This window comes from Somniosus microcephalus, chromosome 2, assembly GCF_052327205.1.
Source record: "Somniosus microcephalus isolate GS21.2 chromosome 2, FLI_Smic_1.0, whole genome shotgun sequence".
Taxonomy (NCBI): Eukaryota; Metazoa; Chordata; class Chondrichthyes; order Squaliformes; family Somniosidae; genus Somniosus; species Somniosus microcephalus.
This window is the reverse complement of record NC_140988.1, coordinates 22,332,212-22,349,078: the sequence shown is the minus strand read 5'-3', so window position 1 is coordinate 22,349,078 and position 16,867 is coordinate 22,332,212. Positions and strand designations below refer to the sequence as shown.

The window sequence follows — 16,867 nt, the reverse complement described above, 5'->3', positions numbered from 1 at the left end:
GAAAAAGCTCTCCAATTAGTCCCACTCCACCGCTCTTTCCCCATAGCCCTGCAAATTTTTCCTTTTCACGGATATATTCAATTCCCTTTCAATAGATTCAATAGTAACTTTCAAAAGGGAATTGGACATATACTGTACTTGAAAAGGAAATATATGCAGGGCTATAGGGAAAGAGCAGGGAAGTGGGACTAATTGGATAGCTCTTTCAAAGAGCTGGCACAGGGGTGATGGGCTGAGTGGTCTCCTGTGCTGTATGATCTATGCTGTAGTTGATGTTTCATCCTCTGACTCCTTGTTAACTCAGGGCTGACCCCTTCCTCCTCTGCAATGACTTCCTCCACTCACCACCTGACCCGATCCACTTTCTGTCGATTCAGTTCTACATTCATTCTTCACATTTCACATCCTCCGGTCCTCTTGCAATACAATGGTTGAATTACTGTATGTTAATCATCTTACCCTTTGATGGGGCAATGAAAATCTTGTTCCAACTCTTCCAATTAACAGCTACTACCTCTTATCTTTGACAACTCGTCCCTTATTGCTTCATCTATTCATATTCTGGGCCTCACTATCTCATCTAACTTCAAATATAACTCGCCCAGCATATTGCTAAAGCCGCCTCCATTTCTTCTTTCGTGCCAAACTTTTTTTCTTCTTTCTCTAAAACCCAAGTCCATTCTGTTTTACCCAGGGATCGGGGCAAGTGTAAACACACTCTGGGAGGTAGGGGGCTTGAGCCCAGCTACAAGAGTAGTCTGGGACACAGAAACCAAAAAAAGTACTGTATTGAAAGTTAAAAAGTAGAAGAAAGCCAAAAAAAAAACTCAGCACATGTCCATGTGGAATGCGAATTGTTTTTCTACCTAAGATTACAACAATTTACATTTCTCATGCAATTGTTTGGAACTGATAAAAGATCCCACGGCACTATTTCGAAGAACAGCAGGGGCGTTCTCTCCGGTGTCCTGGGCCAATATTTATCCCTCAATCAACATCACGAAAACAAATTATCTGGACATTATCACATTGCTGTTTGTGGGAGCTTGCTGTGTACAAAATGGCTGCCGCGTTTCCTACATTACAACAGTGACTACACTTCAAAAATACTTCATTGGATGTAAAACGCTTTGGGACGTCCCTAAAACCCTTCTCGCATTCCTGGACAGAACAAGAGGAAGCTTATCATCTGATCCCTCTGACATCCTTCAATGTCTTACATTTGCGACCTTGTTTCTCACTATTTGATAACACGGCAGTCAATCCTGCTCTGATATTTCCCCTCATGCCTCCTTATCAGCAAAACCCACACCCTACGTGCTGATTCTCCCAATACCCTATGTGCTGATTCTCCCAATACCCGCTCTGTTGAAATAAAGACTCATGACAAAGTCTCCTAGTCTAATCTATTCTTTCCCTGGTCTTCCAAACTGGGTCTGCTCAATTCAATTCAATTCAATTCAAATCGCTTTATTGGCATAACAAGTTACATCTTATGTTGCCAAAGCATTGGAAAAACATTCCTGTTTGTACACAAAAATACAGATCTATCCATACAGTGTACAAACAGATATATCCCTGAGTGTATAAATATACTTTCATATAATTTATATATACTCTTATATTTAGTGGTTGTCCCTCTGTTTATGGCAAGCTCTAACATAGTGTGCCGCTAGTGTTACACAATTTCTCTCTTCCCCTAGTAGGTATGGGAGCTTTTGGTCGTCATTCAAATTTCTGAATTCCGGGCATATTTTTGTGAATTTTGGGTAGAAATTCTCCCTTATGCCCTGATATTTTCTACAAGCTGTGAGGAAGTGCATCTTTGTCTCCACCACTCCCTGACTGCAGTGAGAGCATATCCTGTCCTCTCTTGGTAGCCGGGTCTGCCTGTGTCTACCTTTTTCGATCGCCAGGCTATGCTCACCATCCCTGCCCACTGCCCCCCCCCCTCCACCATCCTATGCCTTAGTCTTTCTTCTCTTCAATAAACTAGGCTTTTAAAACCCCAGTTTGGTGCCACTGACTCGGTATCCCCTGAATTAGCCCAGCTTTATCATGGTTTTCAATGCATGTGCTGCCATGCCTCTTACTAGGTTTCTCGATTTAAGAATTTGTTATATCTTCCTACTATGTGCAGTAAGATAAACCTGAACAACAGAATATTCACTGCTTGTGTGTCTGTCTTTGTATTTGTGCTTCGCGGTCCGTTAAAATCCTAACTGCCCTGCCATCTTGGACCTTTCGGTTTGCCTGTCTCGGTCTGGGTTTGTGTCTTTGGGTCTCTGTCTTTATCTGGCTCTGGGTCAGTTTCTTCCTGTCTGGGTCTGTGTCTGTCTTTCTGTCTGGGGCTCTGAGTCTGGGTTTGTGTCTGTGTCTATCTGGCTCTGATTTTATGTCTTTCTGTTTGGGTTTGTGTCTGTCTTTATCTCTGGTCTGGGTCTCTCTGGGTCTGTGTCTGTCTTTCTGTCTGGCTCTCTGCCTGTGTCTCTGGGTGTCTCAGTCTGGGTTTGTGTCTGTCTTTCTGTCTGTGTGTCTCTCTGTCTGGGTTTGTGTCTGTATGTCTCTTGGTATCTGTGTGACTCAGGGTCCGTGTCTCCCTCTGGGTCTTGGTTTCTGTCTGTGTTGGTCTCTGTGTCTTTCTGTCTGTTTCTGTGTTGCTCTCTGAGTCTCTCTGGGTTTGAGTGTGTGTTTGTGTGTGTCTCTCTCTCTCTCTCTGGTTCGCCGTGAGCGGCTGCTGCTGCGGAGCCGCCTCCCGAGTGAGGAGCCGCGCTGGATTTGCAGCCGGGCAGGTAGGAGACCGACCGTGTGCGGGTCTGAGGCCCGGTTAACGGGGCGGGTTGTGACTCCTGAGGCCGGCCTGTCCGATCCGAGCGGTCCCCGGGCTGGGCTCGGGCGGTGTTGGGAGGCCGCCTGGGTTGGGTCGGTCCGTCCCCGGTTAATCCGCTCATTTAACCGGAAAAGATTTAACATCAGACCCCAGCCGCCGAATTGTGGCCATCGCTGTAGACCCAAGCCCTATATCAGGGTTGCCAACCCTCCCGAATTGCCCTGGAGTCTCCAGGATTTAAAGGGGAATCTCCTCGATAATGCAATGAGTAACCCGGGAGAAAAATCATAGCGCATTTTTAAAAAATGTTTTTGCTTTCATTTTCTTTGAACACTTTAGTTTATTAGTTATAAAAAGATTGGAGATGGGGGGAAAAAAGATTGTTTTGTCTGGGCAGCACGGTTGAAGGTCATGTAATGAAACCTCCCAGAATATGTGCAACCAGAGTTGGCAACCCCACCATGCCCGTGCGTGTTCCGCAATGAGCTCCTATCTCGAAAAGGCCAAGCTTACCACTGCCAGGTTAAAGAGCCTCCGCAACCCAAGGAGCAAGAAGCTTGTGCCAGGGGCTGAAGGTGATGGCTTTGGTCTTACTGATGTTGAGCTGGAGGTTGTGACTCATTCAAGACGATATAGTCATACATACCCTTTAAGAACTTATTCTGGTATGGATACAGTGGAGTTACTCACACGTTGACTTCCCGGCTTACAGTGAGAATTTGCTGGGCCTTGGGTTGTGATCTTCTGGGCATCCCTCCCCCAACCAGTCAAATAGCTGTCCACCTCTCCCTGTTCACTACTGATTCAACATCAGCCTTGGGCTTAGAGTAAGAAGAACATAAGAACAGGAGTAGGCCATTCAGCCCCTCGAGCCTGTTCCGCCATTCAATGAGATCATGCTGATCTATGACCTAACTCCATATACCCGCCTTTGCCCCATATCCCTTAATACCTTTGGTTAACAAAAATCTATCAATCTCAGATTTAAAATTAACAATTGATCTAGCATCAACTGCCATTTGCGGAAGAGAGTTCCAAACTTCTACCACCCTTTGTGTGTAGAAGTGTTTCCTAATTTCACTCCTGAAAAGTCTGGCTCTAATTTTTAGACTATGCCCCCTAGGCCTAGAATCCTCAACCAGCGGAAATAGTTTCTCCCTATCTACCCTATCTGTTCCCCTTAATATCTTGAAAATTTCAGTCCGATCACCCCTTAACCTTCTAAATTCCAGGGAATACAACCCTAATTTGTGTAATCTCTCCCCATAATTTAACCTCTGGAGTCCGGGTATCATTGGCCTTTCCTTTTTCAATGTGAACCCTTCTTGTGCAGGTAGCAGAGAGTTTTGAAGATGCGGGGGACAACAGCTGGTAACCACGGCCCTTCAATGCTGCAGAGGGTGACCCTGGGCCTTGTACCTCTTGTTGCTGCCCTCCTTACAGTCACCACATTCTTCAGAATGGAGCTTCGGGACCATTTGTCTTGGCTGAAGGGACCTGAAGACAGGAGTTCAGACACATGCCCGTCTGGCCACTTCCGGCTGGGAGGAATGAAGGATTGCCTCTCCTGGCTGTCCTGTGAAATGATACAGAGTGAGGTTACTGTGACGGAGCTGATTGGACAAGGCGCTGTCAAGCAGGTGAGTTCTCCTTGAAGGAATTTGATACACGTTTTTCCTCTTTCTTGAAATCAGTTTTATTCTTTTTGTATTCTGTTTCGGTGAAGTGTTGTCTTGGGGAGTGGAACACTTAACTTCTTCCCTCTGAATCGGGTTTAGAAAGAAAAACTTGTATTTATATAGCGTCTTTCATGACCTCAGGACATCCCAAAGTGCTTCAGAGTCAATGAAGTACTTTTGAAGTGTAGTCCCTGACATGAATCTTGTAATTCATGTGGAAATGACTTATGAAATAATACTGGGTGGCCTACTGGTGGCGCTGTCCAGGGAGAGTATAAATACTCGGGCACGGGCCCAGCTTGCTCAGGACATTCTTTTACAAGAACTAGTGAAGGACACAACTAGATCTCCATGTTGTAAAACAGTTGATTAAAGCTTTGTTTAACGCTTAGACCAAGTACCTAGTAGTTTTCTTACGTCAGTCCCTATTGTAATCTAGGAAATGCAGCTATCAATTTACGCACAACAAGATCCCACAAACTGCAGTGTGATAATGACCAGAGAATTTGTTTTAATGATGTTGGGTGAGGGATAAATATTGGCCAGGACACCGGGGAGAACTCACTGGCTCTTCTTCAAAATAGTGCCGTGGGATTTTTTACGTCCACCTGAGAGGGGTGACAGTGCATCGGTTTAACGTCTCATCCGAACAACATTGCATAACTCCCTTAGTGTTGCACTGAACTGTCAGCCTGGATTATGGGTCCAAGTCTCTGGATTGGGACTTAAACCCACATCCTTCTGACTCAGAGGTGAGAATGCTAACTCTGACCCACAAATGACCTGTAGCAGCATGATCAAAAATTAGGAAAATATATAAGCTGGGTTAAAGTGAAAAATTAAGGTTACAGTCGGCTGGCTTTTATCTCCCTACCTGTTCACAGGGCAGTGGGAGATAATAAAAATCCGCTACCCTGAGACCCGCCTGATTCTATTTTCGAGGGGGCCTTGAAATGGACGGTCAGTACTCTGCCCAAAACAGACAGGGCGCTTATTAAAATTCTTAAATGAGGGTCCTATATGTTGTAGGATCCTGGCACAGTTTTCAGGTACAAATGGGTGGAGCATGTGTTGCGCACGCATCGCCCATTGGTACTTGTTGAACCAATGCTCCTTAAAGGGACCACTGGAGGCTGCGCACAGATAAAAAAATCTTTGGCGCTGATTTTTCTAAGTCAGAAAGTTGTGGGTTCAAGTCCCACTCCATAGACTTGAGCACATAAAGCTAGGCTGACACTCCAGTTGCAGTACTGAGGGAGTGCTGCACTGTCAGAAGTGCCGCCTTTCAGGTGAGAGGTTAAACTGAGGTCCCGTCTGCCCTCTCAGGTGGACACAATAGAACCCATGGCACTATTTGAAGAAGAGGAGGAGATTTCTCCCTGCTGTCCTCAGACTGCCTGACAGAGCAGAAGGTTACATGACCTTAAACCAAAGGAGGCACATTCTCATCTTATAAATGAACATAAAGGCATAGGTTGGCGAACTCTCAGTTCCTGAAATTTGTACCAATCCATTAAATTCAGTTCTGCGGGCAGATGTGGCAGTCACACTTGTGGAACTTGTTCACATTTCTTTACCCAGAGAGTGGTGAGAATGTGGAACTCGCTTCCACAGGGAGTGGTTGAGGTGAATAGCGTAGATGCATTTAAGGGGAAGCTGGATAAGCAGATGAAGGAGAAAGGAATAGAAGGATATGTTGATAAGGTTAGATAAAGTAGGGTGGGAGGAGTCTCGTGTGGAGCATAAACACCAGCATGGACTTGTTGGGCCGAATGGCCTGTTTCTGTGTTGTAAATGCTGTGTAATTCAATATAATTCCAGGGCTGGAATTACCCTAGTTTGTACCAGTGCATTTAAGGGGAGGCTAGACAAGCATATGAGGGAGAAGGGAATAGAGGGTTCTGCTGATAGAGTTAGATGAGGAAATACAGGAGATTTGAGTGGATCATAAACGCCGGCATGGACTGGTTGGGCCGAATGGCCTGTTTCTGTGCTGTATATCCTATGTAATGTAATCCTATGTCATCATTTCCCATCGGACTAAATAGACAGTCGGATATATTTTCCTCCAGCCACTGAGAGCGAAAAAGTCAGTTTATACAAAAAAATATAAAACAAGGAACCCAGTGTTAAGGAGGAAAATATAAATGAATGTCTCGAGAGGACACTCAATGATTTGGGTGTTCTGGTTCAAAGGTGAACATTAATGCCAGTAGTGGGAGACCTCAGTCCCGTGAGCTGTGATACTAGATTACAGTTGATACTGTTGCATGCCCTTGGCTGTGGGAGTGCCCGGCAGATCCAGATAGATGAGCACCTTTGTGGAATAACAACTTGCATTTATGCAGAGCCTTTAATGTCGTAAAATGTCCCAAGGTACTTCACAGAAGCATAATCAGACAAGAAAATAGACACAGAGTCAAAGAAGGAGCCATAAGGAGAAGCGACCAAACGCTTGGTCAAAGAGATAGGTTTGAAGAAGCGGTTTAAAGGAGGAAAGAGAGAGGTAGCAAGACAGTGAGGTTTAGGGAGGGAATTCCAGAGCTTAGGGCCTAGACAGCTGAAAGCACAGCTGCCAATGGTGGGGCAAAGGAAGTGGGGGATGCTCAAGAGGCCAGAGTTGGAGGAACGCAGAGTTCTCAGAAGGTTATAGGCAATGTTCCCTCTAATTTTTTTTGGGTGCGTGGCCCCTTTAACAGGCTGCACAGACCATTCATTTCCCTGCATCCATTCAAAAGCCAGTGACCGGCCTGCGTGGGACACCCAGACCACCGTGTGGCCACGCAGCTTAATGGAAACATTGGTTGTGGGGCTGGAAGAGGTTACAGATATAGGGAGGGGCGCGGCAATGGAGGGATTTGAACATGAGGATTAATCATTAACCCATGACACTGCAGCTTTCCTGATACAATTAATACCTTGGTGTCATATTTGACCCTGAAATGAGCTTCCGACCACATACCCACAGCATAACTAAGACCGCCTACTTCCACCTCTGTAACATCGCCCGTCTCCGCCCTTGCCTCAGCTCAACCGCTGCTGAAACCCTCATCCATGCCTTTGTTACCTCTAGACTTGACTATTCCAACGCACTCCTGGCTGGCCTCCCACATTCCACCCTATGTAAACTTGAGGTCATCCAAAACTCTGCTGCCCGTGTCCTAACTCGCACCAAGTCCTGTTCACCCATCACCCCTATGCTCACTGACCTACATTGGCTCCCAGTTAAACAACGCCTCGATTTCAAAATTCTCATCCTTGTTTTCAAATCCTTCCCTATCTCTGTAATCTCCTTCAGCCCCACAACCCCCTGAGATATCTGCGCTTCTCTGATTCTGCCCTCTTGAGTATCCCTGATTATAATCGCTCAACCTTTGGTGGCCGTGCCTTCTGTTGCCTGGGCCCTAAGCTCTGGAATTCCCTGTCTAAACCTGTCCACCTCTCATTCCTCCTTTAAGACGCTCCTTGAAACCTACCTCTTTGACCAAGCTTTTGGTCACCTGCCCTAATTTATCCTTATGTAGATCGGTGTCAAATTTTTTGTCTTAAAATACTCCTGTGCAGCGCCTTGGGACGTTTTACTAAGTTAAAGGCGCTAAATAAATACAAGTTGTTGTAATAAACCTCGAATGAGATCACTGCCCCATTAAGTGGCCTGTATATTCACCAATGCCTCTGTTTGTTCTGCAGGTGTTCCTCGCACACTGGAAAGGAAACAAAGTGGCTCTCTCGCGACTCGCTGTCTCCGAATTCAGGGCCGACTTCTTTCACGGATTGGAGATGCTGAAAGGCTTACAGAGTGCGTACGTGGTTAAACTGCTGGGATACTGTGAAGAAGATCACACTATTCTCACGGAGTATCACCCCTTCGGATCATTAATCAACGTTAATTCCGTTTTGGAGCAGGAGGGGCACCGCGGCTTTAATACTTGGGAAGTGCGATTCCGTTTGGCTGTTGACTATGTGATGTTCCTGCGCTACCTGCACAACAGCCCTTTGGGCCCCCGGGTTATGTGTGATTCCAATGACCTGGGGAAGTGCTTGTCCCAGTATTTGTTAACTACAGACCTGCATGTGCTAGCTAACGATCTGGATGCTCTTCCGCTGGTCAATCGAAGCGCTGGCGTTTTAGTGAAATGTGGCGCCCGGCAGCTGCGGGGTGACTTTGTGGCCCCCGAGCAGCTTTGGCCATTTGCCGATGACCTTCCATTTTCTGATGACCTCATGCCTCCATACGATGAGAAAACGGATATATGGAAGGTCCCGGATGTTACGGACTTTCTGCTGGGGCAGGTCGAAGGAAGTGATGTAGTCAGGCTCCACCTGTTTCAATTGCATCAGGACTGCAAGAGAAATGAGCCACAGCAAAGGCCTTCAGTGCTGATGGTTGTACAGACTTATAAAGCTGTTTATACTTCACTGACACAGGAGTCAGAGCAGTTTGGTACTTACAGCGACACAGGACACGATTTATAATAAATGATGAGATTCTGTTCTTGGAGGATGCTGTAATTTAACTTAAATAAAATCCCTTCTATATAAGCTGACCCATTTTGGCATCATGAGTAATCCAAAGACAGCGCAACAGATAACATCTGTCTTCATCTCCTCAGCTGTGGGCAGATGGGCTTCATCTTATTCAAAAAAGCCAACACATATCAAGGCTCTAACTATGCAGATCTGTTTGCCCCAAATACTCTTCCCCAGTTGCCAACCCCAGCGCTGTCACACCCTGGGACCCTCCTCCCACCCCCCAGTACACGCATATCCCGAGACCCATCTCTCACTAGTTACCACCCCTGGCATCCTCATAGTCCAGGATCTTCTGCTGATCCCACCCTCAGAACTTCCCCACACTTTAGTGTATTCTTATCCTGGGACCTTTCTCCCACTCCTACCTGACTGGTATCCCTTTCCCAGCGCTCCCTCCCCCAAGTACACCCTCTCACTACTGCCGCACCACAGCAATCTCACCCAGTGCTCCCACACCCTGGACACCCTGATATCACTATCAATACCAGTGGTACGTATTGCTCCCACACCATTATTGACCCCCTCTGCCTCTTATCCCATACCCCAGAATTTCCCCCTCATTCAGTACTCCTATGCCCAACAGCCCCATATCACTCCCATTCCTTTATACAGGATTAAGAATGTGTACAAACAGATAATGTCCCGACGACTGCTCAGGGTATATTGGAGGATACACATCGAAAATACGACACAGAAACAGGTCGTTCAATGCAAAGAGTCCATGTTAGTGTTCATCCTCCACATGAGCAGTAATCCTAATCCCATTGTCTGCTCTTTTCCCATATCCCTTCACCAACCTATAAGTATTCTTAAATATTGAAAAGGCTGGAAATACTCAGCAATTCAGGCAGCATCTGTGGAGAGAGAGAAACCGTGCTAAATTTGCAGGTCGATGGACTTTTGTCAGAACTGGGAAAAGTTAGAAATGTAACAGGTTTTATGCAAGTGCAGAAGCAGGGAAAGCGGGGAGGAAAAAACAAAAGGGAAGATCTGTGAGGGGGTGGAAGGCAGGAGAGATTAAATGACAAAAGGGATGGTAATGGGACAAGTAAAGAAACAAAATATTGACATGATGATCTCTGCTTCAAATCATGCGCTCTGCAATAGGAAAGATTTGAACTGACTCGCTGCCAAACAGTTGCCAGGTTGTAAAGGACGATAAAAATAGCCTCCAGTTTGCTGGCTGAATTTTCCCCATACCGGCTGCACTGAAGGTGATGGATACTCAGCCTCCACCGCCACCCCACCACTGACGCCCCGCCCCCTGCGACTGCCACGCCCCCGGCCGACACTCCGCCCCCCGTCGACGTCACCTGCACATAAGCCCCGCCCTGTCGATGGCAGCTACGCAGAAGCCCCGCCCCCTAAGCAGAAGCCACGCCCCTATCGATGTCACCTACACATAAGCCCCGCCCATGCTGACGTCACCCAAACAGTTGCCCCGTCCACCTGACGACATCACCCAAACAGTTGCCCCGCCCCCTGAAGACGTCCCCAACACATGCCCCGCCCCTGAAGACGTCACTAACACATGCACCCGGCCCCCCAGATGACGTCACCCACACTAGCCCTCCCCCCTGACGACGTCACCCAAACAGACGCCCCGCCCCCTGACGACGTCACCAACACTGACGCACGCCCCGCCCCCTGGGAACGTCACCAACACGCCCCGCCCATGCTGACGTCACCCACACGAGCCCCGCCCCCCTGGCCCGGGAGGCGGGGTCGGAAGCGGCCGATGAAGCGCCGAGTGCGGCCGGCGGTGGAGGAGAAGCGGCGGGGCTGGGAGGAACCGGGCTCAGTGGGCCAGAGCGGAGTCGGCGCCGGGTCGGGACGGAGAAACCGATGGAGTCGGGCAGCCTGAGCCTAGGCCTGGGGGCTGTGCTGCTCTCCGCACTGACGGTGCTGCTGGTGGGCGGCGGGAGCCCGGCGGGGGCGGCGCTTGAAGGTGAGAGGCCCGGGGGTCGGGTGCAGCTGTCCCCGGGGAGAGGCCCGGGGGGTGGGTGCAGCTGTCCCCGGGGGGTGGGTGCAGCTGTCCCCGGGGCGGGTGCAGTGTTCGGGACATTCTGTTTTTCTGGATATTTTCCAGTGTGTCCGGGCTGAAAATAAACAAGTGTCTTCAATTGATCGATGTTCACTCGTGGATGTAGAATATTTTTTAAACGGTGCATGCGTGTTTCTAAATCCCTGCTTCTTCCCTCACTTTTCTTTGTCAATATTCTGGTTTTCTTTTAAAAATGCAGGAAATCTGAAACTAAATCTGGCAGCGCGCAGCAGGTCAGTGAGCTTCTGTGGAGAGAGCAGTCAGTCAGTGTTTCAGGTGTGTGAGCCCTTCAGCCGAATTGAAAAGGTGAAAAATGAAAAGCATTTAAATAGGAACCAAGCAGAAAGGAATAGAGAGGCAGAATTGGTGAAATGACCCGTAATGTGCTTGAAAGAAACACGGATGGTTGGGTGGTTGAGGTATTTGATGTAAGGTAGCACTCTCCACTCTGAGTCAGAAGGTTGTGGGTTCAAGCCCCACTCCGGAGACTTGAGCAGGTAATCCAGGCTGGCATTTTAGACCTGTGGGAATCCTGAGGTTCTCCCAGTGCCCTGGCCAATATTTGAAAAAAGAAAGACTTCCATTTCTATAGCGCCTTTCACGGTCTCCGGGCGTCCCAAAGCGCTTCACAGCAAATGAAGTACTTTTGAAATGTAGTCACTGTTGTAATGTAGGAAAGAAAAGTGGCAGCCAATCTGCACACAGCAAGGTCCCACAAACAACAATGTGATCCTGAACAGATAATCTGTTCTTTTTAGTGATGTTGATTGAGGGATAAATATTGGCCAGGACACCAGGGATAACGACCTTGCTCTACTTTGAAATAGTGCAGCGTGAACTTACGCTCACCTGAGAGCGGACGGGGCCTCGGTTTAACGTCTCATCTGAAAAACGGCATTTCCGACAGTGCAGTACTGCACTGGAGGGTCAGCCTAGCTTTATGTGCTTAAGTCCCTGAAGTGGGACCTGAACCCACAACCTACTGACTCAGGCGAGGGTGCTACCCACTGAGCCACAGCTAACACTGAGTGCCTTTAACATAGTAAAACACCCCGAGGCGCTTCACAGAAGCGCCATCAAACAAAATTTGACATCGAGCCACATAAGGGGATATTAGGGCAGATGACCAAAAGCTTGGTCAAAGAAGTAGGTTTTAAAGGAACGTCTTAATGGTGGACGGAGCGGTTTAGGGAGCGAATTCCAGAGCATTAGGGCCTTGGCAGCTGAAGGCCAATGGTGGAATGATGAAAGTCAGGGATGCGCAAGAGGAGCGTGAATACCTTGGAGGTTATAGTACTGGAGGAGGTCAGAGGTAGGGGGGCCATGGAGGTATTTGAAAGCAAGGATGAGATTTGAACCCACAACCTTCTGACTGAGGCGAGGGTGCTACCCACTGAGCCACGGCTGACACTTGTCTCACAACCAACGTCTAAGACATTATTTGGTCATTTATTCCATTGCTGTTGTGGCATCTTGCTGTGTGTAAATTGGCTGCTGCGTTTCCTACATTACAACAGTGGGTGAGGGGTGGTGGGCAGGCGGGCAATCAGGATACTAGTGAAGAAGGCATTTATTGATTTTTTTTTTGCTGTCTTGTGACCTGGATGGGCAGTGAATTGATCTGATTGGTACAGATTGTTTGAGGTTATGGCTGCCTGTTTAACTGTTGGCTTCCAGCCAGGGAGTGTAGTCAAATGTCTCTTTAAGGTGAGCGTGCAGGAGTTGGTAGAAATTTGAATATAATGGGCAGTAATCAGTTCCTGAAGCATACAGGCAACATTGAGACGAATGGGCGTCACAAGTCTGTACAAGTGCACTGAGAGGTGTGCCGACTGCCCTAAGGCGGGATTTGCAGCAGAGGTCGGGTAGTTAGTCGGACCACCTTAAACTCCACCCATTGCTCACCAGGCTACATGCTCTTTGATTGAAGAACGTAGGAATGCACCATACTTCCTCTAACAGTGGTTTCTATGATGTTGACCATAGCTGAAGGGGCAAACTGATTCAACAACCCATCAAACTGTTTTCCCCTTCTATCTAATATCAGTGAGGGAAAATCGTTTAGTATTCCCCAGTAAAACTGTGTGATTCAATAGGATACTTTTTGTTTAGAGAATGTCCTAACTTTCCAATTGAAATAAAGCATTGCAAATGCACAACAGCTTCTTAATGCTGTAGATAAGTTAATGTTTAGACTGTGGTTGTTCATTGGCTGTTTATAAACACATTGTATGTGCAAAAGGACAATTCAGAAGTTCCTGCATTATATAATCTCTCTCTGCTTTGAGAGAGGAAGCCAGGAACTTTAACCGTTTTGTACATTTGTCGGTAAAATGGTAAGATGAAAATGTAGTGTTTTTATGTTGTTTGAGAGTGCTTTACTTCCTTGGTTACTGAATGGTGGTAGATGTTCAGTAATTATACAAGTGTGAAGTACATTTGCCTGTATTGTGTGTAAGCTGTATTCTACTAAAATGCGTGCACGTGACTAACATGGTGTCACTGGAGCTTGTCAGCACTTTCTGTTGGAAAACATGGGTTTAAGCCAACCTTCAATTAATGCCATTTAGAGGATGCCAATGTGATCACCCTCACTGTGTAAATGTTTAACACCGTGTGCGCATGGGGGGCTGGTTGTGTGTGTGTTCTCACGGATCAATCATCTCATCAGCACAGTTATACCTGTATTGTAAATGGGTTGCTATCTGGCTGTACTCGAACGCAAGCTAACGGTCTAGATGCAGCTGCCGCTGCTCTACATCACTGAAGCCCATGGACAGAGTGCGGAGGTTAAAGGAATGGAGATATCAGGAGGTGGTTCACTCTGGTATGTGATTATTTAACATACTACATTGGCAGTAACCTCTGATCAGGTTGCCATTAGGTCATTGGAGATAACTGCCCAGAGACCGAAGGAGGTGAATTTGTGCTGTTTATTTTGTATGTTTTTAAAAAAAAAAAATCTGAACCATTCTCAGTGTATCCTGAGAACTTTTAATTAACTGGATGTGCAAGGTTTGTTACTTTAAAGTATTTGAGTTTTCTTTTTTTAATTTCACAACAGAATTGCCTGAAAGGAGGCCTCGAAAACTCGAGATGGACCAAGCTGTTTTAAGAGTCTATAATGAGCTGCTTCATGAAGGCCTGGAGGTCTCCTGGCTGTCGGATCACTGTTACCAGGTGGGTGTGAGGCAGCGCACGTCAACCAAGTTGTGTCCTGTCAGTTGTTGCATTCGGGTCTGTCACTGTATCCCACGGTCGGCTCCAGAGCGGAGGTTCGCTGTAACGGCAGTGAGCAATCAGAACTGGGGCGAAAATAGGAAAGTATCGATTGCGAAATTAAGACCACATTCTCTGGACCCAGTGTCGCTACAGGATTGAGGGGGAACACTTGATTGTGGAAGGAACATCGCAGCTACTTTTGATGATCAGTATTTTGTGTTCAGATAACTGTTTGCCCCTTCATCCTTACAAAAGCAAAATACTGTGGAAATCTGAAATAAAAACAGGAAATGCTCAGCAGGCCAGGCAGCATCTGTGGCGAGAGAAACAGAGTTAACGTTTCAGGTCGATGACCTTTTGTCGGAACCTGAAAAATTTAAGAGGTGTAACCGGTTTTAAGCAGGTACAGAGGCAAGAAAAGGGTGGAGGAGAAGGAAGGAACAAAAGGGGAGGTCTGTGATCGGGTGGAAGGCAGGAGAGATTAAATGACAAAAGGGGTGATGGTGCAAGGCGAAAGGGGGTGGGGTAATGGGACAAGTAAAGAAACAAAAGATGGGTCTCGAGGTGCTGTAAATAGGAATAGCAGAATCATCAACAGCTGCTGTCTAGAAAAATTGCGGGCAGCGGTTATGATCTGAAATTGTTGAACTCCGTGTCGAGTCCGGAAGGCTGTAAAGTGCCTAATTGAAAGATGAGGTGCTGTTCCTCGAGCTTCATTGGAAGAGTGTAGAAGGCTGAGGTCAGAGTAGGAGTGGAGCGGTGAATTAAAGTGACAGGTGACTGAAAACTCGGGGTCGCGCTTGCGGACTGAACGGAAGTATTTCGCAAAGCGGTCTCCCAATCTGCGTTTGGTCTCCCCAGTGTAGAGGAGACCGCATCGTGATCAGCGAATACAGTATACTAAATTGCAAGTACAAGTAAATCGTTGTTTCACCTGAAAAGGAGACGGTTAGGTCCAGGAAACTGTTAAAGTGACGGAGGGCGGCGTAGGAGTCGCAGATGAAGGTGGGAAGAAACTGGACAAGGGGAGAAAAAATAGAGTCGAGGTAGGAAGAAATCAGTTCCATGGGGCAAGAACAGGCTGAAACAATGGGTCTACCAGGGCAGTCCTGTTTGTGGATCTTGAGAAGGAGGTAGAAGCGGGCTGTGTGGGGTTGGGGGACTGAAGTTGGCAGCCGTGGAGGGAAGATCTCCAGAGGAGATGAGGGCACTTGATGGCTTGATGTTCAGTGGTGGGGTCATGGTCCAGGGGGAGGTAGGAGGAGGTGTCAGAGAGTTGGCGTTCAGCCTCCGCAAGTTAGAGGTCGGTTCCCCAAACAGCAGCAGCGCCACACTTGTCAGCACTGCCTCTGCACTTGCTTTTTAAAAATTTGTTCATGGGATGTAGGCGTCGCTGACAAGGCCAGCATTTATCGCCCATCCCTAATTGCCCTTGAGAAGGTGGTGGTGAGCCACCTTCTCGAACCGCTGCAGTCCATGCGGTGAAGGTGCTCCCACAGTGCTGTTAGGGAGGGAGTTCCAGCATTTTGACCCAGCGACGATGAAGAACGGCGATATACTTCCAAGTCAGGATAGAGTGTGACTTTGGAGGTGGTGGTGTTCCCATGCGCCTGCTGCCCATGTCCTTCTAGGTGGTAGAGGTCGTGGGTTTGGGAGATGCTGCCGAAGGAGCCTTGGCGAGTTGCTGCCGTGCATTTTGTAGATGGTACACACTGCAGCCACGGTGCGCCAGTGGTGGAGGGAGTGAATGTTTAAGGTGGTAGATGTGGTGCCAATCAAGTGGGCTGCTTTGTCTTGGATGGTGTCGAGCTTCTTGAGTGTTGTTGGAGCTGCACTCATCCAGGCAAGTGGAGAGTATTCCATCACACTCCTTACTTGTGCCTTGTAGATGGTGGAAAGGCTTTGGGGAGTCAGGAGGTGAGACACTCGTCACAGAATACCCAGCCTCTGACCTGCTCTTGTAGCCACAGTATTTATGTGGCTGGTCTAGTTAAGTTTCTGGTCAATGGTGATCCCCAGGATGTTGATGGTGGGGGATTCGGCGACGGTAATGCCGTTGAATGCCATGGGGAGGTGGTTAGACTCTCGCTTGTTGGAGATAGTCATTGCCTGGCACTTGTGTGGTGTGAATGTTACCTGCCACTTATCAGCCCAAGCCTGAATGTTGTTCAGGTCTTGCTGCATGCGGGCATGGACTGCTTCATTATCTGAGGAGTTGCAAATGGCACTGAACACTGTGCAGTCATCATCGAACATCCCCATTTTTGACCTTATGTCAGAGGGAAGGTCATTGATGAAGCAGCTGAAGATGGTTGGGCCTAGGACACTACCCTGAGGAACTCCTGCAGTCCTGGGGTTGTGATGATTGACCACCAATCACCACAACCATCTTCCTTTGTGCTAGGTATGACTCCAGCCAGTGGAGTGTTTTCCTGCCGATTCCCATTGACATCAGTTTTACTAGGACTCCTTGATGCCATACTCTCAAATGCTGCCTTGATGTCAAGGGCAGTCACTCGCCTCACTTCGAGTTCAGCTCCTTTGTCCATGTTTGGACCA

The 16,867-nt window shown here is 47.6% G+C and overlaps 2 protein-coding genes across 3 annotated transcripts in view; both read left to right on the top strand.

Annotated features, from left to right (window-relative positions):
• Positions 1–2,084: 2,084 nt before the first annotated feature.
• Positions 2,085–9,051, top strand: pomk (protein O-mannose kinase). Its single transcript, XM_086007396.1, has 3 exons — positions 2,085–2,792; positions 4,164–4,470; positions 8,200–9,051. Exons 2-3 carry the CDS (start codon positions 4,183–4,185, stop codon positions 8,983–8,985), a joined length of 1,074 nt encoding a protein of 357 aa, XP_085863522.1. The 5' UTR covers positions 2,085–2,792; positions 4,164–4,182; the 3' UTR covers positions 8,986–9,051.
• Positions 9,052–10,801: 1,750 nt separating this feature from the next.
• The window catches only part of hgsnat (heparan-alpha-glucosaminide N-acetyltransferase), a 45,460-nt gene continuing 39,394 nt past the window's right edge, over positions 10,802–16,867 (top strand). Inside the window, exons 1-2 of one of the 2 annotated variants that reach the window (XM_086007392.1) lie at positions 10,802–10,990; positions 14,151–14,266. In XM_086007392.1, the coding sequence (XP_085863518.1) occupies positions 10,888–10,990; positions 14,151–14,266 (219 nt within the window). In that variant the 5' untranslated portion in view covers positions 10,802–10,887. The remainder of the gene's footprint in view (positions 10,991–14,150; positions 14,267–16,867) is intronic. The other variant, XM_086007386.1, reaches the window with a different exon arrangement.

Coding starts and splice junctions, on each gene's coding strand:
- pomk (XM_086007396.1), top strand. CDS start 4,183: ATGCGGGGGACAACAGCTGGTAACCACGGCCCTTCAATGCTGCAGAGG. Junction 4,471..8,199: donor GACAAGGCGCTGTCAAGCAG/GTGAGTTCTCCT, acceptor TTTGTTCTGCAG/GTGTTCCTCGCACACTGGAA.